The 27,038-nt window shown below is 37.3% G+C and overlaps 1 protein-coding gene across 2 annotated transcripts in view; it reads right to left on the minus strand.

Annotated features, from left to right (window-relative positions):
• Positions 1–18,255: 18,255 nt before the first annotated feature.
• The window catches only part of DIAPH2 (diaphanous related formin 2), a 997,375-nt gene continuing 988,592 nt past the window's right edge, over positions 18,256–27,038 (minus strand). For both annotated transcript variants that reach the window (XM_077145442.1, XM_077145441.1), the window contains one exon: positions 18,256–25,637. In XM_077145442.1, coding sequence (XP_077001557.1) covers positions 25,573–25,637 — 65 coding nt within the window. In that variant the 3' untranslated portion in view covers positions 18,256–25,572. The remainder of the gene's footprint in view (positions 25,638–27,038) is intronic.

The raw sequence follows: 27,038 nt of genomic DNA on the forward strand, positions 1-27,038 counted from the left end.
TTCTAATCACAAACCATGACCTAAGAGGAGTCAATTAAGGAGAAATTGCATTCAAAACAGCAACTAAAAGATCAAGTACTGAGGAATGAACTAAACTAGGGAAGTAAAGGACTTGTACACAGAAAACTGCATAACACTGCTAAAAGAAATCAAAGAAGGTCTAAATAGGTGGAATGGCATTCCCTGCTTATAGGTAAGAAGGCTAAATATAGTTAAGATGTCAATTTTACCCAAATTGATCTACAGATTCAACTCAGTACCAATCAAAATTCCAACAACCTACTTGGAAGACTTGGAAAAGTTAGTTACCAAATTCATTTAGAAGGGAAAGAGACCCCGAATAGCTAAAAGCATCATAAAAAAGAAGAATCAAGTGGGAAGATTAAAACTTCCTGATTTTAAAACTCACTATAAAGCAATAGTGGTCAAAACACCATGTTATTGGCACAAAGATAGAAGAATTGACCAGTGAAATAGAATTGAGTGTGCAGAAATAGACCACCAAATCTCTGGTCAACTGATCGTTTACAAGGCCCCCAAATCCACTGAACTGGGACAAAATTAGTCTTTTCAATAAATGGGCATGATAGAACTGGATATCAATGGCCAAAAGAATGAAAGAAGACACTTCCCTTACAAACTATACAAAAAATAACTCAAAGTGGATTAAATTCCTAAGCAGAAGAGCCAATGCCAAAAAGCTCCTAGAAGAAAATATAGGGAAACATCTTCCAGACCTAGTAATAGGAGGTAGCTCCCTATCTTTATACCCAAAGTACAAGTAACAAAAGAGAAAATAGATAAATGGGAACTCCTCAAAATCAAATTATTATGCACCTCAAATGACTTAGTCCAAAAGGTGAAGAAGCAGCCAACTCAAAGGGAGAAAATATTTGGAAAACACACATTGGACACAGGTTTGATACTCTGTATTCATAAAAAAAATACAACTCAACAACAAAAGAACAAACAGCCTAATTATAACGTGGGCTAAAGACATTAATAGACATTTTTCTGAAGAATACAGGTGGCTAAAAAGCACATGAAGTGATGCTCAATTTCATTAGTTTTAAGGGAAATACAGATAAAGACTACAATGAGATACCACCTCACACCTATAAGAATGGCTGCTGTTAAATAAACAAGAAACCACAAATGTTGGAGAGGATGTGGAGAAATTAGGACACTTATGCACTGCTGGTGTGAATATATAACGTTACAGCCACTATGGAATTCATTGTGGCACTTCCTTAGAAAACTAAATATCAAGTTGTCCTATGACCCAGCATTACCACTTCTTGGTATATATTTCCAGAAGAGCTGAGAGCAGTGACATACACAGAGATTTGCACACTGATGTTCAAAGCAGCATTATTCACAATAGCCAAAAGATGGAAATAATCCAAGTGCCCATTAACAGACAAGTGGATTAGCAAAATGTGACATATACATATGATGGAATATTATGCAGCAGTAAGACAAAATGATATCCTGAAGCACATGACAAGATGGATGAGCCTTGAGGACATAATGTTAAATGAAATAAGCCAGACACAAAAGTGATTCCACTTTTATAACCATGGTAAAGGTAAAATCAGAGGCTTATAATACAGAATATAGGGGACTTAGGGATACAGAGAAGCCAGAGATGGGTGGATGGTTAGCTAATGAAGCTGAACTCGAAACTAAGGGAATAGATAGAAGAGAACCTGCTTCATTACTGGGTCTATAAGTAATATTACCATATTGAAGGTGAACACGATTGAAAGGGGTTGTATACACACACGTGTCCGACTGATTAAAATTACAAATATAAATAAGTTATTCGTTGAAGTACTTCAAAGGTATGAATCATGTACAAGGGGGGGGCGACTGGTATTGCATGCTTAGGGCTATGTTTAACAGGAACACATCATTAGTGCCACAGTCACACCAGGGATAAATAATGAGGGTAAACAAATTAAAGGTAGGTTTGTTTTTTGTATTTGGGGAGGGTGTGTTTACTGGTTATATTTCTCGTGGCAGCAATGAAGTTATCTAAAACTGAAAGTGTTGAAGGATTGTTAACTTTGAACTTTTGCATGATGTCCAATGAATGGAGGTGGCTGAAGAATGCACTGACTGAGAAGTAGATTGATGAAAAATGGTGTATACATATGATTGAATATTGTGCTGCTACAAAAAGAAATGAAGTTGTGAGGCATGCAAGATTGTGAATGAACCTGTGGGTCATTTGGTGAGGCAAAATAAGCCAGAAACAAAGATGAAATATTGCATGATCTCATTTAGAAAATACTTATAAGAAAACTAGGGCTTAGGTTGTAAACTCTCATAGCAGTCACATTTATTTCAGAGTGGAAATTGTTATTTCTGGATTTTGAGAGGCTGTTTTACATATGTTTAACTTAGTATTTAGTGAAAAAATGAAGACAATCAAGTCAGGGTTAAGATCATTCAGAATAGAGGGGTAAGGAAGACATTGTACTTTAGAACCTCACCTACTCTTTAAGACCAAAGGAAGAAAAGCTATTTGGTCCAGAATCTATTTTTTGTCTGTAGCACATAATCTAACTCAACCTGTATGGATAGAACATTTAAGCAATCCAAACACAAGGACCCCAGAAATAGAATGAGGGCCTTTAATCTGGTATACCTTTATGTACTGCCTGGAAAATCCCAGAGCATATAAAGCAGATAATCAAAGAGCATTGACCAAGTCTCTTGAGGGATGAGGGAAAAATATGGTAAATATTAAACTTTACCACCAGGGAAACCCCTGATATTGCATCAAACATTAGGGACACCTAAGTCAATAGGCCAAGCCCTTGATAAGGGTTTAGTAACCAGAATATATGAACAGATCTTTCAATTCATCAACAAAAAGACAAAAACACCAATTAAAATAATGAACAAAAGACATGAACAGACATTTCTCAGAAGAGGAAATCAAAGGCATATGAAAACATGCTCAATTTCACTGGCTATTAGGGAAATGCAAATCAAAACCATAATGAGATATCATCTCACACCCACTAGAATAGCCATTATCAAAAAAAAAAAACAGAAAATGACAAGTGCAGGAGAGGATGTGGAGAAAAAGGTGCACTTATCCACTGTTGCTGGGAATCAAAAATGGTATAACCACTCTGGAAGGTGGTTTGGCGGTTTCTCAGGAAGCTAAGTATAGAATTGCCATATGATCCAGCAATCCCATTACTAGGTTTATATTCAGAGGAACTGAAGGCAAGTACTCAAATGGACATATGCACACCGATGTTATAGCAGCATTATGTATGATTGCCAAGAGATAGAAACAGCCCAAATGTCCACCAACGAATGAGTGGCTAAACAAGCTGTGGTATATACATACAATTGGATATTATGCAGCTGTAAGACAGAATAAAATCATGAAGCATGTAACAATATGGATGAAACTTGAGGACATTATTCTGAGCAAAATTAGCCAGAAACAAAAGGACAAATACTGTATGGTCTCACTAATATCTAAGAATGTTAATGAGTGGACTTTGAGAGTTGAAGTTAAGAAAACAGGTTATCAGAAAATAGAAATAGTATAGAGATTGGATATTTGATGCTGAAGGAATACAGATTGTGCAACAGGACTGACTGCAAAAATTCAGAAATGGGTAGCACAATACTACCTGATTGTAGCACAATAATATAAGTATACTGAATGGAGTTGAATGGAATATGATTGAGGGAGGAGGGCTACAGGCATGTTTGAAACCAGAAGGAAAGATAGAAGATAAAGATTGAGATGGTATAATTTAGGAATGCTTAGGGTAGACAGTGATGGTGATTAAATGTACAAATATAAAAGCATTTTGCATGAGGGAGAACAAATGAATATCAACATTGCAAGGTGTTGAAAATGGATAGTGTACAGGAAAAAGTACAATCATGAAAGCTAGGATCTATAGTCAACAGTAACATTGTAATATGATTCCACTGAATGTAACAAGAGCATTATGCCAAAAGTAAATATCAACAGGTGAGAGGGCATGGGGTAGGGGTATGGATTCTTTGTGGAAGGAAAGGAAATGAGTTCTTATAGATTATGGTGGAGAAGCCATGTCTATTTACTTAGGTTGGATTGTATGATGTGTGAATAAACTTTAAAATTGAAAAAATATATACTTATATCTGTCTCCTTGACAAAGCTTTTAATACTTAGAGGGTAGATATTTTGTCTTTTCTTCTGTATTCTTGCATAGCTTTGCACATTCTGGTGCTATACATAATACTCAGTTAATGTTTGTTAAATTGAATTGCTCAAACATTACCAGGTTAATCTCCCTAAAAGTTCTTTTGCATATTTCACCCCACCCCATGAAAAAATTATTAACTTCTAATTGCCCACAGCATACATTTCACATTCAAGAGCCTTCACAGTCAGACCCAACTTTCCTTCATTGCCAAATCTTTATTCACTGGAGACACACCTTTGCTTTAATCAACTTGTGTCCCCACTGAAGCTTTGCCACAGATTGGTATTTATAGTTATCTATCTGTGTGCACGTGTATGTGTATCTGTTTTCTTAATATCTTCTCAACTAGACCATAAATACCTGAAACAAGAATTATGTCTAATGTCTTTATTTATTCTAGGAGTGTACCTATGAAAATGAAATGATGCTTAATGCAACCTGATGGATTTGTAAATATCTTTTCTTTCTTCTTCCTTCACTTGGTCCTGAACAGCCCCAATCTGGATTTCTATTGCCCAGATTCTACATTTCCTTTTGATCAAGACAGAAGACAGTTTGTTTCTCTAATCCATTTCTATTTTAAACTCATTCTTTCTTCCTTTAAGTGATTTTTTAAACCAGAGAATTTGCAGGCAGAGGCAGTGACAAGGTTCAAAGCATGAAATATGCAGAGCTCTTATGAGGGAGTTTTTCTTTCCTTTTAGCTCTTTTGTATAGAATTCAATTTATTTAAACCCAAAATGATCAACTTTTTTTATAGCTCATATAGTTGAAGCTGCTATGAGATTCGCATGAAAAGCTAAGTTGGCACTACCATGGCTTATGACATTTTAATAAAACTCACTACTGTTAAAACAACATCAACTCAAAGATGGGAAGTGTTACAATAGCTACCACTTATTAAGTACTATGTGGCAGGTCCTATCCTAATGTTTTACACTATTTAATCCTCATAACCATCCTTAGATAGGTCCTATTATGCTTATTTTATAGATGACAAAACTGAGGCCCAGGTTGCTGAAGTGTCATAAGCTCTCTGTCAGGAAGTGACAAAGGTGGAATTCAAACCCAGGCAATAGGATTCCAGAATGCATGCTCTTAATCAATGGGCATATTTTATCCCTTAGCTTGAGGAAAACAACTGCCTTTCTGGTATGTGTGGCTTGAGACCCATTATAACTTAAGCCTTTGAGAATAGATGTATCATTAGACTCACCTCTGCATCCCTTTTCTTTCCTCTGCCCTTTACTTGATCTAGAAATAATTGGGTTACTACTTTTCCACTGAACCTATTAATAGTTTCACTGCTACTATACAAGGAAGGCTCTGTATCTGGACTCTTTATCTAGAGTATTCTTTGCTACTCAAAATATGCTCCATGGACCAGCAACATCAGCAGCATCGGGGAACTTGTTAGACATGAAGGATCTCAAGAACCACCCTAGACCTACTGAATCAGAATCTGCATTTTAACAGGATGCTCTGTTGATTCATGTGCACATTAAAACTTGAGAATCACTGCTTCATATCTTCTGGATTACTCCCTTAAGGATTCTTTGCTGGAGTGTGCTGGAAGGAGAAGTCTAAAATCTATTGCTTGAAAGGGAATGAGTCATCTAAGCTGCTCCCTGTTCTTTGGCTTTGAGTAACTTCAGGGTCAGTCAGAGGCCAAGCTAAGAGTAGATTTTGTTGTCTTTTACATTAAAAAATATGTAACCATCATTTCATTCCCATATTTCATTCCTGCTCTCCTGGTTTCTCATAATGCCATAATAAAGATGCTTTCTTTAATATAATGGGAAACATTTTAATTAAAAGCATTGGAACTTTTAAGCATAGATAATCCTTTGAAAATTAAGTTTTTCTGTATTTATAAACCTCCATTTATTTGGTAGCAGCAAAAGGATTAAAAAAAACTTGCCTCTGAAGGCATATAGTGGAATGATTAAGCTAATTTACCATAATTGCTTTAATCTTGGTATATTGGATTATAGCATTTAACTCTTTGAATTCTCTCAGTTGAAGTAAAGGAAAAATATATCATCATCTTCTATCCCATACCTCTGAATTACACTAGAAATTATGCTTTGTCTTGCCAGCTTACCACTCACATTATCCATGTGATAGACTAGGAAAGACACTGAAGCATCTCCTCACTCTATCCCCCACATATGATTGGTACTGTACTCACACTTTTGCTTTAAGTAGAGAATGACCATGTTCTCTACTTAAAGCCATTAACAGCTATTAATTTTTTAAGCTAACCATGTTAGCTTAATTAAGCTAATCATGTTAGCTCAATTTTTTTAAGCTAACCATATTAGGTAAGCTAAGCTTCTCTACTACATACATAAGCTTCAGAAGAGCAAGCGTCAAGATCAAGGGCTTGGCCTATTGATTTGGGTGTCCCTAATGCTTGACACTGTATCAGGGGTTTCCTCAGTGGTAAAGTTTAGTAGTTCCATATTTTTTCTCCCATGCCTCAATGGACTTTGCCAATACTTTTTGATTGTCTACTTTATATACTCTAGTATGTATCCAGGCATTACTTTATGCTATACAGGAATATAGGCCCTCATTCTTATTCTGGGCTTCCTACGTTTGGATTGTTTAAATGATCTATCCAGACCAGTTGAGTTAGATTATATGCTACAGATAATTTAGGTTCTGGACAAAATAAACCTTTCTTTCTTTGGTGTCAAAGAGTAGATGAGGTTCTTAAATACAGACAATGTCTTCCTTACCCCTGTGTTCTGAGTTACCTTAATCCTGACTTGATTGGCTTCATTTTTATCTCTAAATACCAGGTTATATACCAGGTTATTTCAGCCTCTGAAAATCCAGAAATAACAATTTGCACTTTGGACCAAATATGACTGCTATAAGAGCTTACAATCTAGGCCTTTGCTTTCTTATAGTATTTCCTAAATGAGACCATAGATATTATGAAGCTGGGTCTTGAAAGGTAGGATTTCCACATGTGTTGCTTTGAGTGAGGGGTATTTCAAGCCAAGGACAGTGCTTACCTGGAACCAAAGAATGGAGGCTAGAACTGTGCTGTCCAGTATGGTAGCCTCTAGGGATATGTGGCTATTGAGCATTTGAAATGTGGCTAGCATGTGAGATTTGAGATGTACTCTAAGTGTAAAATATACACAAGCTTTTGAAGGCTTTGTATGAAAAAAGGCAAAATTTTTCATTAATAATCTTTCATAATGATTACATGTGAAAAGGATAATATTGTGGATTTGTTGGGTTAAATAAAATACATTAAGTTCTGGGAAGATGAAAGAATAGGAGAGGCCGAATTCACCCCAGCTCTGTGCAACAATGAGAGATGGGACAGAAAAAGTGACTGGGACAGTGGTTCTAGGGTATTCAATAGTGAGCTACTGCAGGGCTTTGTGTATGGGAATCGCACATCAAAGAGATGCTTTAGACAGGGGGGAAGAATAGCAATTACAGTAATCAGGGAGTGAGGCTCTGGGTCCTGGGCTTCAGTGCTGGCTCTCAAATCAGAAAAAAGATGAATGTAAACTATACTATGAAAAGAAAAGTGATAGGACTTGGTGACTAATGAATGGGGCTGTGGATGCCAAAGATGACTTGAAGTTTTTCAACCATGGTGATTAGAATGTTGACAGTGCCTGAGATAAATCTAATGAAGTCTGGAACGCTAGCTGCATGGGGATTACCTGGAAAGGTAATGAGTATGATTTTTGACATGGTTGAGCTTGAGATGGCTGGCTGGAAAAATGGGATTGAGGATCCTAGAGATACTGAGTTTGAGGTCTTAGTGAAAGAGTGGAAGAAAAGGTGATTATGACAATCAGATTATTATAATGATTAGTATTTGTACTGCATTATAATACACAAGAGGCTCTCACATAGATTATTTTACATAGCTCTTACAATAACCTAAGACTCAGAGAATGTAAGTAACATGCCCAAGGTTGCACAGCTAGCTATTTGCCAAGGTCAAACGCCAAAATTTGCTTTCCTTCTATCACAATAATTGAAAACAAAATTGCCCAGAGAGAATGTAGAGAGATCTTACTCTCCAGATTATATATTTTCCATTCCCTCAAGCTACTGCTTAATTTGAGGGCCAGAGCCAACCCTAGGAAAACTATCTTTGGTTCCATTCAGCTGTTCTAAACACCTGCTTTATAGATGAGGAACTGAGGCTCTGGGAAGTTAAGCAAACTGTCAAAAATATCTGCTAATAAGTGGTACAGGTGGAACTCAGTCAGACCAAGGCTGTGGTAAATTGCATTGTTGTTTCCAGGTTTTCATTTTCCCTCCCTGTTAGAGAATATATGCTTGCCTGTGGCCAATTGACATGGGATTGGTCAATCAGACTTGCTTTAGCCGGTGGAATGTGAGCCAAAGTGACCTCTGCCACATCTGATCTAAACCTTTAAGAGCCATGTCATAGATCAGCCTTTGATCTTTTCCTTCTGCCACAAGCATGCATGTTCCCAGATAAGGACTCCTCCTTCAGCCAGGATCCTGCAATGAAGAAGACAAATGAAGCAGAGCCATGGATGACCTGTAGCTGCCACAAAGGACTTTTGCTGTGGTAACTGAGATTTGGGAGTTGTTTGGAACCAAAAAACAACCTAGCACAAGCTGAGTAATACACTATGCCATTATATATGCATTATTTCCTTTATATCGATTCCACACAAATGCTCACTTTTCACCTGGTTAACTTCTACTCATCCTGTAGGTTCCCAGTAAAATCTCACTTCTTTAGAGAGGTCTTTCTTAGCCACCCAATGGAATTTAGGTGCCCCCACCCCATCATATACACACAGAATATTATTTTCTCTTATAATACCTGTATTTTTCCTTCTTAGGCACTTGCCACAATTATAATCCTATGTTTATCATTTCATGCTCAGTGCAAGCTTCGTGAGAACCCAGATCATGTCTATTTTTGCTCACTATTACACAATGCCTGTCGAATGGTAGATGCTCATAGATGCTCAGTGAATATTTGTGAAATGAATGAGGAACAAATGAAGAGCTCGTTAACATGGTCATTGGATCATAACTCCAAAGGGTGTGTGTGTGTGTGTGTGTGTGTGTGCTGTGATGAGGGGAAATAAGGCTCCTAAAGTACTGGATGGGTGCAATGAGAGGTACGAGGGGTTAACTACATTTTTTTTTGTTTTTTTTTTGTTTGTTTGTTTGCACCTTCTGTTTCAAGGAAACTTTTCAAAGCAGTGGCAATTTTCATAATTATTAAAGACAGAATTATTTGCCAACAGACTTCTATGACTTGGCAGATTTTCTGTACTATACCAGTGGAGCCTGCTGAAGTGTGCAAATAGACTGCAAGGACTCCTTTGAAAGAAGAGGACTGGTGCTATAGAGTGAATACTTGGTTACATGGAGTAAGAGACTTACTTGCCTTTCCTCTTTCTGAGAGGTTAATGCAATGTAATAAGAAGCAGTGAGTAAGGAGAAGAAAGGGTCCACTGGGAAATGGGAATTATGGGCTGGGTGTAGTGATTTCTTTCTGGTCCATACTAGAACAATCAGGCTTACTTTTTCTCACTTTCACCCACCAGTAGACCACCTAAGAGGTGGCTCTGCAGTATACTGTACCAAGCTGGCAATCAAGTGTTGAAGGCTTCGTGAAAAATTGCCAACTTCTCCCAAGACAGAGACACACGCATATCAGAATGCTGAAGAGGAAAAGGAGGAGGATGGAACAGTTCCGTATTTTAGATCACAAAATCTCATGTATGGAAAAACCCATAAGGTGCCCACAACTTGAATTATAAGCAGAACATATAACAAAGCCTAGGGCAGAGGATACACTGTCAGTAGAGGGAGTTAATGACCCATGAGATCCCTTTCTTGTGAGGGATGGCCATTAATCCTATGGCATAAAAGTTCCTGCCTCCAGAGCATACAAATGGGCTAAGTTCCTTAGTCAGGGCAGAGTACAGGAAGCTAATGGGTATATACTGCATTTTTATAAAGTAAAATAAATGTAATATAAAGCAGGCCAGATAATTGCCTTATACCCCCATGATATTTGATAACAAGGTTGGTAACTTACAAATAAGTTTCACATTTACAGCTCTGCCTTGATATTTACACTTATTAAATTGTTTAGAAAGGTAGCTCCTGGATGCTGGAGGCCCATATATAAAACAGATGAACATAATTGGAAAATAGTCAAACCCCTCAGTGTACATTGCAGGCACTCATTAAAAGCTTGACCATGGAAGAAAGAACTCACTACTTATCTTCAATCAGCCATCAGTTCCTGAAAGTACTCCTCCAAAGTCAATTTCCAGTCATCCATAGTTTGGGGGAGCTTGTCCTCCATTCTGACCTTAGGCAGAGGCTCAGTTCCCAGGACAAGGATCAAGGTTATGTTCTCACCTGGGTGAGAAAATTATCTATTATTTTCCATTACCTATATCAAACATTCCTTTTCATTTGTTTAACTCACTGAGAATTTAATACTACACATTAATTAATTGCACAAGTGCTCTGTGTAAAGGCACAGAGGTGAATGAGACAGTCCTAGCAATCAAGGAACTTGCACTTTTTAGTCAAGGACACTGACAGCAAACTATAGTAGAAGGCAGAATGAAATAAGTGCCATATTAGAAGTATGAACAAATTGCTGTGGGGACATAAGATGACACAATTTTTTTTCATTTGCTAAAGCTGCAGGAATGCAATATATCAAAAATGGATTGGCTTTTACAAAGGGGATTTATTAGATTACAGATTTACATTTCTAAGGCCATAAAAATGTCCAAATTAAGGCATTCAAGGAAAGATACCTTTACTTTGAAGAAAGGCTCCCGGCATCTGGATCACCTCTATCAGCTGGGAAGGCATCTGGCTGGCATCTGATGATCCTTGTTCCTGGTTTGTTGTTTTCAGCTTCTGATTCTAGCAGCTTTCCCTCTGTCTATGGTTCCTCACTTAGCTTCTCCAGGGAAAACTCTGGATTTCATCTCTTAGCTTAGCATCTCCAAACGTCTGTGTCTCTCTGCTCTCTGTATAGAGTCTCCAAACATCTGTCTGATCTCTCTAAAATATCTCCCCCTTAAAGGACTCCAGTAAGTCGATTAAGACCCACCTTAAATGCATGGGATCACATTTCCATGGAAACAATCTAAATAAAGGGTCCCACCCACAATTGGGTGGCTTGCTTCTTCATGGAAACAACCTAATCATGTTGCATGAAACTGGGACAAGGCAGGGACAAAGCTTCAAGGCTCCTGGAATGTTACACAGAAACAGAACAAACCAGGACTGAGGCTCCGAAGTTTCAGGAAGTAGGTTTTTATTGTCTGTGGCCATAGGGCTCAGCTGAGTAGCCTCTGAAAGTCTGAGCCCCAAACAAAAGGTTAACATCAGTTTTTATAGACAGGATGACATGTTAAAGACAAGGTAAACAACTTGCTGGTTTAAGTTGAGAAGGGAGCGAAGCTGGGTTACAGAAGTGTATGAGCCATTAAGGGAGGGGTCCCTATCCCGGGAATGTGTCTTATCTTGCCTACTTGCAGTTTCACCCATTCTTGGAGGCTAGTGGAGGGGCTTTGGGGATTTTCCATAGAGGAGGCAGCTGAACCAGAAGAAGAAGTGGGGGGGGGGGGGAAGGCCTGCCTGCTGCAGAGCCTGCTTGCTACAATCAAAAGCTCCCATTCACAGTTGGGTGGGTCACATCTCCATGGAAACAACCTAATTAAAAGGTCCCACCCAACAACAGGTCTGCCCACACAGGATTGGATTAGAAGAACATGGCTTTTCTGGGTACATAATTGTTTCAAACCAGCACATGGTGGGAGGGCAATTAATAAAGGCTTCAAAAGGGCAGTATTAGTCCTTGAATGATTAATAGGAGAAAAAGGGTGAAGTTAGGCAGTGAGGCCATACAAGTTTGAGTAAACTGCATGCATATATAAGGGCATGAAGTTATATGCACATTTGGGATGTAACTGTATGTTTATTATTTGTTTGTCATTGAAATGCACCAATGGTGATTGGTGGAGTAAGCCTGTTTGGATGGATGGAGTAGAAGAGGCTTGAAAGTTATGTTTGGGTCTATGTTTAGGAACTTTAAAAGCCAGACTAGTTCTGTTAATTAATTAAGTGGAACATGTGAAGATTTTTGAAGTGGAGCAGAAAGGCATTTTAGGAAGCTCTCTCTAGCAATTTGAAGGAAGGACTGCAGAGGCAAGAAACCAAAATAGGGAGATCAACTTCTGTGCCCGATTGGATATTAGGAATGATGCAAGATGCTTTGGGGTTTCTAGTCTTAGAGATTAGGAAAATGATAGTCCTGATAATGAGACTGGCAAAACAGGTAGAAGGATGTTTCCTGGAGAAGAACATATTCGCTTTGGAACATATGGAGTTTAGCATGTGAGCTCTCATTTACAGTGGGGACATGGTTCTGGGGTTCTGGAGAGAGCTCAGAATCTTTTGCTTGAAAGAAATTGTCTAAATTGTGGAAATGGCTAAGATGACCCTGGGGGTGGAGAGAATACAAATTAAGAAGACTGGAGGTAATACCTATTTTTAGGAGTTATATGAAGATAACGCCTAATAAAGGGGACTGAGGTGTCTTCTGAGAGTTAGAAGACATAGTAAAGTACACTTAATGGGAGACATGGAAGAAAGTAAGTAGGGTGAGGTTTGAGAGTTGTTCATAAGATTTGACAATTAAGTGGTGATTGGTGGTTTTGGAGGAGAGAGATTCAAGGGAAAGTTGTTTTTGTTTTTTTAATAAGATGAAGATGTTTGTAGATAGAGGGTGTTCTAGTTTGTTAGCCGCTGGAATGCAATATACCAGAAACAATGGCTTTTAAAAAGGGGGATTTAATAAGTTGCAAGTTAACAGTTTTTAGGCCATGGTAATATTCCAATTAAATCAAGTCTATAGAAATGTCCAATCTAAGGCATCCGGGGAAAGATACCTTGATTAAAGAAGCCCCATGAAGTTCAGGGTTTCTCTCTCTCAAGTGGAAAGGCACATGGTAGACACGGTCAGGGATTCTTTCTTGGCTGGAAGGGCACATGGCAAACACAGCATCATCTGTTAGCTTCCTTTCCAGCTCCTTGGAAGGCATTTTCCTTCTTCATCTCCAAAATTCGCTGGCTGGTGGACACTCTGCTTTGTGGTTCTGTGGCATTCTGTTGTCCTTCTCTGCTCTCTCTGAATCTCTTTTTTATAGGATTCTAGTAAAGTAATCAAGACCCACCTAGAATGGGTGGAGACATGTCTCCAACTAATCCAGCTTAACAGTCACTTTTGATTGAGTCACCTCTCCAGGGAGATGATCTAATTAAAGTTTCAAACATACAGTATTGAATAGGGATTAGAAGAAACGCTGCCTTTACAAAATGGAATTAGGATTAAAACATGGCTTTTCTAGGGTACATGCATCCTTTCAAACCAGTACAAAGGGGAAATAAGATGATGGTATAATAGATGTGAAAAGTGAAAGTCTTCAAAAGTACGAAGCATTTTATAATAAAAGGTCCCAGCAACTCAGCTTTTTATTTTAGATACTCTGGAGTCAAAAGGTCATCGACATCTGAAAGATGCTTTCATTTTTGTCATTATACTGAATTCTGCTAAGGAGGCTTAGCACATGACCCTTTTCATTTCCCTACCTCTTCCCCCAAGTACCACTTTAAGTACTACTAATTGATCAGTCAGATGAAGCACTTCATTGCTTGATTTTTGCAAGAAACTGTAGACCACTGTGCTATTATATGCCATAGGTCTCCAAAAACTGTTCGAAGAGAAAACTCATTGTATTTGGGTATTTTCAATTTTATCTCCATCAGGATATTTAGGTTTTTGTAGGAAAATTGAGGTACAATAATACAAGGTATTGGGGCAGGGAGGGAGGGAGGAACAGACTCATAAACCATGTCCCTTTTAAAAATAAAAGTATATTTGCTAAAATAAAGCCATTTAGTGTCATGTGTGTGCCCCAGCAGTTTAACATATTGAGTAGAGCAACCTTATGGTTCTTTGAGTAGAAAGGAATTTAGTATAAAGTGAATAGACTTGGGAACAGAAGTCTGAAAGATTCCTGGGATAATAGTGAAAGGGGAGAATTAACTGTTCTTTTAGAGAATAGTAATTGTTCCAATTCTTAAATCAAGAACTTCTTAAATGTAGGGCTTAAAATATTAACGAGACTCTTATGAAGCCCTGGCTATGGACTAATTGAAGGTTTTCTATACATTTTACTTCTTGTAGGGTGGGCCATGTGGCTCAGCAGGCAGAGTTCTTGACTGCCATGCCTGGGACCTGAGTTCAATTCCTGGATCCTGCCCCCACACACACACACACACAAAATTACTTCATCTAAATGCCTTTCTTTCCTGTCTATATGTAACCAAAACTGAATGAGTACATTTTAATATCCACTCAGTCTTTGTCACTTTTGTTTCCTTGACCAGCCAGCCATTCAATGTCTGGGCTTTTAGTGTTAAGAAGAGAAAAGGGAAAGGGAAGAAACTTAGAGAACTTACCAAAATCACTATAACTTCACTGAATAAAATATTGTGTAGTAATCATGTTCACCTGTCTGTTATATGTCTTCATGATTTGATGCTAATTGTATATAAGGCTTTTATGAGCCATTCAACAATACATATAATAAGATCATAGCAAGTGTCAGAGCTGGAGCTGTGCATTTCCCTGGTACCACTGAAAAGACAAGCTGTTCTTCTTGTGTTCCATTTTCTCTGTTGAAGGTAGCCCATCAATCACTCTGATCTGAAAACTTGGTGTTGAGTTTGATTCCTTTCCTTCCTGATGCATTCAATATGTAAATGATTGCTAATTATTTAGATGTCACCAGAATCTGTCCCATTGATGTCTCCTCAGTGTAAGCCTTCATTATTTCTCAAAAGTATTATTGCAATATCCTTCAAAATTTTCAGCTTCTATGGGCTTTCCCTTATTTGTCTTTGGTGGTTTGGAGCTATGTACCCCAGAAAAAACACATTCTTCAACTTAGTCCAACCCTATGGGTGTGAAACCAATGTAAGTAGGACTTTTGCTGAGGTTACTTCAGTTAAGGTATGGGCCACCTCAATGAGGATGGGTCTAAATCCTATTAATGGAGTCCTTTATAAGCAATATGAAATACAAACAGAGAGAAAGTCACAGAAGAAGCAGCTAGAAGCTGAAAGTCATGGGAACTCAGAGAGTCTGCTATGTGCATTGCCATGTGACCGAGGAGCCCAAGACCAAAGATCATCAGCAACCAGTCCCAGAAAGCCAGTCATCAGGAAAAAAGCATTGCCTTGATGAGGCCTAGATTTAGACTTCTCCTAGTCTCAAAACCTTGAGCCAATAAATTCCCATTGTTTAAGCCAATCTGTTGCATGGCATTTGCTTTGAGAGCCAGGAAATTAAAACACTGTCTAACATAGAGCTTAAGTACTCCATACATTTCTTCATTCAAAACCCCATACTATTTCCCTGTCATTTTAAAAATCAAGCCAAGACCACACAACCACTGCTACCTTTTATGGACCTTACATACTAATCAAGCTGAATTATTCAATTTGCATATGCACTGAGAGGTTCCGGGTTTGTATTTCTCTTATGCTTTCTCTCCCTCCTTAAAAAGACATAAGCTCCTTAAGAACAGAGGCAATATCTATATGGTTCACTGTTATATTCTCAGAGCCTAGTAGAGTATCTGGCACTTAGTATATGCTCATTAGATGTTTGTTGACAGAATAAAATCTTCACATGCCCAAATCTATTTAGATTTTAAATTTCAGTTCAAATGGATCCCCTTCAAAAATTTTATACTGATACCTGCTTCTCTTCCTAATACCTACCCTACCTCTCCAAAAGGAAGGTGATTTGTTACTAACTCTCACAGACCTTATATATACCACCCTTATGTCACTTTTTTCCACCTTGGATTAGAATTCTGTTTATTCATATTTCATCTCCTACTAGACTGTAAAGTTCCTGAAGGCAGGATCTATGTTTAATTCATAACTGTGTCCTGAAAATCAGCTTCCACTGAATGAGTGCCCAATGACTAATATAACCACGCTAGGGAGATGCTTAGCAGAGTGTAGAAATTGAGAGTTTTCTATCATTATTGTTGCTGTTGCTGTTGCTTGATCTAATAATATGATACTAGCTCCTGACATGAAAAGGTGAAAATTTTGGCTGAATCTCATTTAGCAAAGATATAAGGTAAGGTAGCTAAAGATTGAAATCTAGCTAATCTCCAAGAACTAGGAACAAAGTCATGATTTACATAATTCATGAATTTACAAGTTGTTTTTCCCTGCTATGAACAATAACAGTAATAGTATTTTGTTTGTAGCTATTGGGACTCTAGACATCTAACAAATTCAGTCTCTAAATAGAACTTTGGCCATAGCTTTTGTTTTATGATAAATCAAACTCTACAGCATGTTACATGCATTCATATATATCAGTTTTCAGATTTTCACTTTCCTTTGGGCTCTTGGCATTAAGCTCAAATTGCTTTAGCTGTGGATACTAAGTTTTCAGACTTGATGCTAAGGAGAATGTGCTATTTGGGTCTCTGTTGGTGGGGGCAGTGGGGGAGCCAATATATTTGATTCCTGTAGCAAACCATTTCAAGAAAAGCAATATCTTGCCAGGTAATTTGAAGCATATCATTTATAAACTTCTTTATTACCTTGTCCACTCTTCTATCTTCAAGTCAGTCCACCCATGATAAGAGATTCTTTTGAAAGTCTTCCAAAGAATGATTATCTACAATACTCTATGATTCATTACAAAATTTTACCACTCTGAACATTTGAAGCCCATTTGCTTCTATTCTAAACTCAAGGCAAAAAACTTTTTCTGTAGGAACAGTTTCTCTGGAGGGTATAAATAACCTTCTGACATTTTTCTGGACTTTTTCATTCTGAAATATCTTTATTCTGGCAAGCAGCACTAAAGAATATCTGAATAAAACCTATGAAGTATGACACCAAAAGCAAGAGCAGTAAAAGCAACAATAGATAAATTGGACCGCATCAAAATTAAAAATATTTGTGCATCAAAGGAAATTATCAACAAAGTGAAAAGACAATCTAAATAACAGGAAAAACAGTTGCAAATCATATGTCAGATAAGGGCTTAATATCCAGAATATATAAAGAACTCCTACAACTCAATAACAAAAAGACAAATAACCCAATTTAAAAATGGGTTGAATAAACATTTTTCCAAAGAAGATGTACAAATGGCCAAGAAGCACATGAAAAGATGCTCAACATCATTAGTCATTAGGGAAATGCAAATCAAAACCACAATGAGGTACCATTTTACACCCACATGGATAGCTATTATTTAAAAAAAATAGAAAATAACAACTATTTGAGAAGATGCAGAGAAATTGGAATGCTAGTGCATTCTTGATGGAGATGTAAAATGGTGCAGCCATGTGGAAAGCAATATAGTAGCTCCTCAAAAAGTTAAATATAGAATTTCAATATGAGCCAGCAATTCCACTTCTAGGTATATACCAAAAGAGAGTAAAAACAGGGCCTCAAACAGATGCTTGTACACTAATATTTATAGTAGCATTATTCACAATTGCCAAAAGGTGGAAACAGCCCAAGTGCCCATCAGCAAATAAATGGATTAAGAAAATATGACATATACAAACAATGGAATATTATTTGGCCATAAGAAAGAACGAAATGTTCTAAAAATGATCATGGTGATGAAAACTATGTGATGATAATGTGAGCCACTGATTGTACATCATGCATGGACTGTACCTGTGTGAAGATTTCTCAATAAAAATATTTTTAAAAAGAAAAATAAAGAATGAAGTTATGAGATGTGCTGCAATACAGAAGAAGAACCTTGAAAACATTATGCTAAGTGAAATAAGCAAGATACATAAGTACAAATACCATATGTTATCACTTATAAGAGATGACTAGAAATAGCACATTCAGAGATAGAAAGAGTTTACAAGGGAATGTGGGAAAGGGAGAAGGGGGAGAGTTTGGGGGGAAAAAAGATTAGTTGGGCATTAGGCAATAGTTGAATAGGAGATGGCAGAGACAAAAACCTGGGAAGGCATCTGGTGTCCTGGCTGTTCCAATGGCCCAGATGAAAGGTGATGAAATGGGATTATGGCAGTAGGAATTTCAAGGAAGTAATTAATGGGAGTTATACCTAAAGAAGACTTCCAAGAACTTAGAGGATGGCCCAAAGTAGAAAGTAGAGCAGGTAGCAACTTATTCCAGTAGATGAGGCAGAAAACAATGGTATCTTGGACTTAGGTGTTTAAAAAGAAGGAGGAGAACAGATATAATTGAAAATTATTTAGGAGGTAAAATTGATAGTGACTTAGTGAGGAACTGGTTATAAAGTGACATTCAATAAGATGCAGAACAATAGATGAAAGCAAGTTATGGATTCAATGGGGGTCATATGTTCCACTTTGGATATTGTGATGTTGAGTCCTTGAGACATCCAAGAGCAGCTAGGGGAATGGGTAAAAGAACTGCTTTCCATTTGAGATACTTCTAAGGGATGTGATGTTTACAGAGAAAAGTCAGATTTCAATGAATGCAAAGAAATAAGGATTAATGAGTGAAACATTAGAGGCTATATAGGAATTTGTCACAACAGAGGTAATACAAAAGATATTGTTTATAATGGTGTCTGCACATATAGAATGTTTTTGGAGAGCTGGTGCAATACAAATGAGATAATTTGGTCATGTTTTGTTAATAGTAAAACAGAAGATCAATACTTCATATAAAAGAATAAGGAATATCAATACATCTTTTTCTAGTTTTTGTTTGTGCACTAGTGTTTTGCATGAATAAGTTATGACTCTTCTGAGATCTTTGACCAGTGGAATTTTCTCTTTATCACATGTTTGAATGTTTAGGGTTTTGTTAATATTCTATTTAATTCAAGTGGTTGCATGTTGGTTCTTTGGTGCCATTATCATTAGAAAAAGTCAACAAAACACCCTCCCACCACAATAAAAAAAAGGAAACTTCATGATTCCCACAGGTATGTATGTTTTAGAATACACCCCATGATCTCACCTGAACAGGTTCTTATAAAAGCTCTCTTGCCCTTCTGTTCAGTTGAATCTTCTCTGAGAATGTTCTCACATCCTGTCTTGATACTTCAGAGTTTGTGCTTTCTCTCTGATACTTAATATTTATTACCATAGGCAGCAGAGTATTTGACATATATCTTAACTTTATTGAATAAGTACGAATATATTATATATAGATTGCAAGTCATTCTTGGTACTGCTTAGAGACAGGTATTTATTCCAAGGCGAAATGAAAGTACATAACCATACTGTAATTGAAATATGTTTTTGGTGAGTTGGTATGGACACATTCTCCTTCAGTACCAATTCAAGGCAGACTTTGCTGTCACCAGTACTTTCAGCTGAAGGATCCATGATATCTAAAATAAGCCTGTAATATTCCCTCTAGAGGTTCCTTTGTAACTGCATTACGAATCGCAGAAGACATTCGATCAAAAACTCCATAAATGGGGCAGAAAAGATACACCAGAGTTCAAAGCTAGAATCAATTAGTTTTTTCATTTTGCCATTGGACACAAAGGCAAAAGTATCAACCAAAATTTAGAATAGTCTGTTTATCTATTAACATCAAAGCATGCAGTAGCCTTTTGCAGACAACAGCTTTAGAGACAACTTTAAATTTGGCTTGAATACCAAGGATGCATTATTAAAAGTGAAATGTACATTTATGTGCAATGACTAATGCAGTGGGCTGAATGGGAACCTCGAAAAGACATGTCCACTTCCTAATCCCCAGAACCTGTGAATGTTACATTAATTGGAAAAGGGGTCTTTGCAGATGTAATTAAGTTAAGCATCATGAATGAGGAAATTATCATAAATAATCTAGTGCATCCTAAATGCCATCACAAGGGTCTTTATAAGAAAGAGGCAGAGAGAGATTACATATACACAAGTGAAGGTGATGGGAAGACAGAGCAGGGAGAAATGAAGCCACAAACCAAGAATTCTTGGCAGCCACAAGAAGGTGGAAGAGACAAGGAACTGGTTCTCCCCTAGAGCCTCCAGAGGGAGTGTAGTTCTTCAACACCTTGATTTTGTACTTCTGGCCTTCTGAATTGTGAGATGATACATTTCTCTGTCTTCTTAAATTATTGTGATAATTTTTTGTGGCAGTTACAGGGATCTAATACAGATTTTGGTACCAGGAGGTGGAGTGCTACTGCAGTGAATATCTACAAATGTGGAAGTGTGTCTGGAATTGGGTAACGGGTAGGGGCTGGAATGATTTTGAGGCACCTGATAGAAAATGTCTAAATTGCCTTGAAGAGACTGCTGGTAGAATTATAGACATTAAAGGCAATTTTGGTGAGGGCTCATAAAGAAATGAGGAACATGTTACTGGAAAGTGGAAGAAACGTGATTCTTGTTATATAACAGCAGAAAAATTTGGCTGAATTGTTTCCTACAGTTGTGTGGACAGCAGAACTTAAAAGTGATGAACTTGGACAATTAGCTCAGGAGATCTCCAAGCACAATGTTAAAGGTGTGGCTTGGTTTATCTTTTCTACTTATAGTGAAATAGAAAAGGAGAGAGACAAATTGAGAAAGGAACTGAATTTGCAAAAAGGAATGAGTACTTGATGACTTGGGAAATTCTGAGCCTATCCAGATTGCAAAATACATTAAAATTAGGAGATTCACTGTTAGGAAAGTGTTCTAGAGAGATGGTCAAGGGTATGGCTGAACAGTGACTAATCACTGCTAAGAGATTAGGCATGTGACTCATGGAGCCACTCAACTATTCCAGCAGAAACCAGGAAAGGTCTTCAGAGGAACCTCTTGTCTAATGGTGTGAGTCCCTATGACATACTCAGGATAGCCACAAGGCTTTTGAGAATGCTGCACCAGCAGAAACACTTCTAAGGTAGACTAAAAAGGACAAAGATAGGATGAAATGAAAGAAGGTTGTTGGAATCCTGAAATTACAGGCTAATAAAATTGCTCAGCTGCAAACATGCTATTCTTCAAGAAAAAGGAAGGATTACTCTGATTCCAGAACCATGGGTACAGAAGCAAAGGTCTGGGGCAGAGGATTTTTCCCAGACTTTGAAATTTAATGGAATTTGCCCTGATGGATTTTGAAAATGCTTATGACTGGTGACTCCTTCCTACTTACCATTTTCTTCCGTTTGAAATAGGATGTCTATAACTATTATCCCTTGCCCATTGCACCGCTTTATTTTGGAGACAGATAACTTGCTTTCTAGTTTTACAGATTCACAGTTGGAGTGGAATTTTGCTCCAGGATGGACCATACAATGATTTTTCAACGATACGTGATTTGGATCTTTTTGAGTTGGTGATATTTAGTCGAGATGGATTTAGAGTTCATGCTGCAATGGGTAGGACTTTAGGCTATGCTTGAATAGGCTGAATTTTTTCATGTGGGACGGACATGAATTTTGGGGTGCTGGAAGGTGGGCTGGATGGTGGCCTCCAAAATGATATGCCCTCTCCTTAATCATCAGAACCTGTGAGTGTTTCCATATTTGGAAAATAAAGGGTATTTGCAGATGTAATTAAGTTAAGGATCTTGAGATGAGTTTATCTTGGATTATCTAGATGGGCTCTAAATGCTATAACAAGTATCCTTATAGGAGAGAGGTAGAGAGAGTTTAGACATACAGAGGAGATGTAGTGTGAAGATGGAGCAGAGAGAATTGGCTATAAGCTATGGAATTCTGATAGCCACCAGAAGTTGGAAAAGGTAAAGAATGGAATCTCACCTAGGGCCTCCAAAAATTAAATGTCAGACTCCCAAAATTCTACAGGCAGGAAACAGGCTGATAACTGATAAAACCACTCAGGCGCAAATGTGTTATCCTTCAAGAAAATGGAAGGATCACCCTGAGTGCAGTGCTGTGTCACAGAGACAACAATCTGAGCTGCAGGTCCAGAGTCAGAAACATGAATAATGGGCATAGAGGCAGAGATTTGAGCCACAGGTGCAGAGGGTGGAGCTGCAAGCCACGGAGAATTATTCCCAGTCCTTGAAACCTAATGGAATTTTTCCTGCTAGATTTTAAAATTGCTTGGGATCAGTGACTCCTTTCTACCTTCCATCTTCTCTTTTTAGGAATAGAAATGTCTATAGCTATTATCCTAGACCTATCCCAACGTTGTATTTTGGAAGAGACACCTGGTTTTCTAGTCTCGCATGTTCACAGATGGAGTGTAATTTTGCCTCAGGATGGATCATAGCCAGAGTCTCATCCATATCTGATTTAGAGATTTAAATTATGCTTTTTGGGATTCTTTAGTTGATGAGACTTAGATGTCAATTTGGACTTAGAGTTGATGCTATAATGGGTTGAGATTTTGGGGTATGTTGGAAGGGGTGAATGTATTTTGTATGCAGGATAGACATGGATTGTCAGAGCCCAGAGAAAGACTCTAGTAGTTGAATGATGCCCCCCCCCCATATAATTACTGTCCTAATCTCCAGAACCTGTGAACGCTACCCTATATGGAAAAAAAGAGTGAACATTTTCTTATATGGCAAAAGATGTGAGTATATTAAGAGTCTTGGGATGGGGAGTTTATCCTGTATTAGGCCCTAAGTTCAATCACATGTGTCTTTGTAAGAGAGAGACAGAGGGAGTTTTGAGACAGAAACACACAGAGAAGAGGAGGCAACGTGACAATGGAGGTAGAAATTGGGGAGATGTGGCCACAAGATAAGGAATTCTGACAATCACTATAACCTGAAAGAAGCAAGGAAAAATTCTCCCGTGGAGCCTCTGAAGGGAGCACAGCCTTACCAACACCTTGATTTTGAATTTCTGGCCTCTAGAACTGCAAGAGAATAAATTTCTGTTGTGTTGAACCACCAAGTTTTTCTTAACCTGTTATAGCAGCCACAGGAAATGAATACAATCTGAAAATATTCTAAGGGCTACATTTTTTTTTTTAACATTCTACAGAAAATCTGCATACTAGTGCTTCTCACATATGGTAATGAATCCATTGTAAGACTTTAGAACAATTTGGTCCTATACTAAAAATGTCATTATGTTTTTTTCCCGTGATACTTTTCAATCTAAAACAAAACCGCAAATGGCTAGAGCAGGACCATTATAAATCTGGGAGCAAACTCAATTCCTGGCACTTCATGGGTGACCCTGAAAGGTTTTTTTAAATGTTAGAGAAAAGCATGCGGGATTACTCTAAATACAAATATATAATTTATCAATAATTGTTCTTCATTCTTTCTTTTTTTACAAACTACAAAATAAGGCAAGTGCACAGATGGACATGTCAGTATCTCTACCCTTGCCAGCTTAATAGTATGGCATGGCAAATGCACCCAAATTTTAGTCAGGATCACCATTTCAAAATATTATTTTCTACAGCCTGAAAAGCTATAAAAAGACTCAGAGGAGCCATACCATAAAAATTTCAGAAAAGACTTCGTGAAGTCAAAAACACACAATTAGGTTTATATAAATTATTAGAATCTAAATTTTTATTTTTATTAAAAAGCTGTGTGAAATTGAAATGCCCCTTACAGTTGTGTCTGTGCATGAGTGTGTTTTAAGATTAAAAAAAATTGTAAAATCTCAGATACTATTACTCTCTTTCATTTCTCTACTGTAGTAGCTTCAGAGAGCTTTTTGAAATATAATACCTAAGTAAGAATGCACTGGAGGAAAAGGCAGCAGTTTGAATCATTATACATCTATATAAAGGAATCTGTGAGCTGCTGGTCACTTCTTTAGGTTTTCTCTGATGGTAACTTGACAAGCCAGTCGTTTGCTGTTTTTTCTGAATGCCTATAATGTGCTTTGGAGGAATAGAAATAGGATTTTCTATATAAGAAATAGACATATAAGAAATCTTTTACAATAGTCACAATCATCTCCATGAATTAGTCTTAAAATTGCACACCAAGCAGTTATACCACACTATTTCAATACGTATCTTAAAAGAAGGGACAAGTTAAGCATAACTTTTACTCCTTCTTCTATCTAAGAAAAATATAGAGCCTGTTTTGCTTCCTAGAGTGTTTTTGGAAGTGTCATTTAAATTTGTCAATATAAGGTAAGTAAATATGATGATGATTGAGAAAACCACTTACATACTGGGATATGGAATCATTGTAGGAGGAGATATAAATATACACACATATATACACATACATACATATAATTTCCTTTTCTTCTTCAGATCACCAAAGCAGAATTGGAAAAGGGCGTGGAAAGGCAGAATAAAAAATTGACCTTTCAGACTGTTTGCTGCTGCCTCTTGCAGAGAGAAATCTTTTTCCTCTCAGATCTTCTAGAACTCTATTCCCCACCTTCAAGGGGGTCAAGGGAGAAAAAAGTAATAGAGAGAGGGAATAAATCATGGAGAACAGAAATCAATATTTGCCTTTAAAATCTAAATAAAGGTAATAGAATTTTCAGATTCATCCCTAGCATTAAAATGTCAGGTTTTTATCAAAAAATAGCCATATAAAGTATTTGTATAAAGTTAATGTATGTGCATAATTAGAAAATACCTCTTTAAATAAAGTTTAAATAACTTTCTTTACCTGATTTAGTTAAACTTTGGTTTATTTTTAGCAATGTTAAGTGCTGCAATATCATGCTGAAGCTCTAGATTAATAATAAATTTAATTTCATTCAAAGCAGATGAATCCATCAGCTTTCACTATGATAAGATTCTAAATAACTTGACTGGGGTTAAGCAGTTCTTTTTGAATTTCTGAAGTGGCTTCTCTTACAGTGTGTGCAATATTAGCACCTATCTAAAATAATTAATAAGCACATTTTTGTTGGTCTTTTCATTTTTTATATAACAGGGATTGGAACCAGAAATTGAATAACTCTTTTTTTCTGTTTATTTTCTTCTCTTTTCCTTCTTTTTTTGATGACCTGCAAATTTGAATAAGTTGTAAATTTTTGGCAAACAATGTTTTCCAAAAGCCTTAGCTTTCTTCAATGTCTCAAACGTTCACCATCACTATCAGGTCACACACAATAGCAAAGAATACACATGTTTACAATAAAATGCAATACATATTTCATAGTTCTGATAATTGTGTTCATATCAATACAATTGTGGGAGGAGTCTTGCAATAGTTTTACAGATACACACTATTTCATTCAGCTTAGCTTGATCTTTGCGAAATGCATTTATTTCTTTTCCATTCCTTGAGTGCATGCTTTGTTCTCAAAATATGTGATTTAGTTTACTTAAATATTTTTCATATTCTTTGGTATCACGAATCACTTAGATGAGATAGCTCCATTGTGGCGAGAACGCGACCTTTCCAGAGGTACCCGTCTGTTATCTGTAAGGTAAAAAGAAAGAACCAAAACATAGCTTTAGATCTCGGCTATTACAAGATGTCAGGTTGAGAGGTTTTCAAATAAGCCTAAAAAAATCACTTCAAATGAATATGTAAATAAGTAACAAAGAGCTCAGATCTGAGGAGCTCACATTGCAGCTGTCAGACTTTGTTCACGAGTTCCGCAATCAGCAATAAATGACCTTCTTGGTAAGCGAAGTCAGAGTGATAAAAGAAATGGAAGAATTCTTTCAAACACAGTCCCTTTGGAAATAGCAGGTGATAACAAAATTCCTTGGTAAAGATGTTAAATTGAAAGGATCTATGTACAGTGCCTTTTCTTGGAAAGCACTTCAATTTCCCATGAGTTTTCAATCTACACATTTAGCAACCTCTAGAGGACACCAGCATGGGCAGAGCAGAAGAAAGTTTTTATTTTTTTACAATAATTGCAATATGTGGCAATCAAACCAGCTACAGAGTCTTTGTGTGACTGCATGATGTAAAACAAATTCAATACATTATAGTCATTATGGGAATGAATAATGTAAAGGTCTCTTTCCCCAACCCAGCACAGGAAGGATAATCACTGTAGATATAACTGTTGGCAGGAAGTTTGGAAAGCAAAGTTTAAAAGCATTGAAAGTTGCTGAAAATAGTTTTAGTTTTAATAGGAAACAGGTTTACAGCTCTAAATTGCAATGATCACTACTATGTTATTATCACCTCTGTTTTATGTTCAGCTTAAATGCAATTGATGTGGGTGAAAACCCCTTTCTGACAAAAGCATATTATACTTAGAGTCTCTATTTAGACTGAGACTAGGTCCCCAGAAATAAAGACAACCAGCAGCACTTACATAAATGCTAACACTTTACACTTGTTAATTTGCTAATTCACACAATATCCCCAGGAGGTAAGCTCATTTCATTCTATCCTATTATCTCTGCTTTAGTGATGAAGGTTACATAGCAAATCAATGGTATGATGGGGGGTTATGATGCAAAGTTAATGTCTGAATGTCAGCTCTGCTTTGTTTAGAGGTGGCTGCTGGGGATTCCCAAGCTGCTATTCATTTCCTCCCTCAGATGATGTCCAATAAACACATCCTGCCTGTCATATGGAGAGGATGGACTGTGAGAAGTGCTGAGATTTCACCATGGTGCCTTTCTTGTTCTATTGACAAGAAAGTCTCTTGACTGATTCCTGGTAGTCTGTGGTCAGTACACAGAGCAAAGCTAACTGGACCCCGTGACCTTGGCCTCATTAACACCACGGGTGAGTGAACTGAGCCAACTAGCCATAAACTTAAAGCTTGTGCAGTGCTTTATAATGCCATGATATTACTGAAAGGTGAGAAAGAAAGAGGTGTTTTCTCTACTCAAGAGATATATCTGAGTGATA

This window comes from Tamandua tetradactyla, chromosome X (genome assembly GCF_023851605.1).
Source record: "Tamandua tetradactyla isolate mTamTet1 chromosome X, mTamTet1.pri, whole genome shotgun sequence".
Classification (NCBI taxonomy): Eukaryota; Metazoa; Chordata; class Mammalia; order Pilosa; family Myrmecophagidae; genus Tamandua; species Tamandua tetradactyla.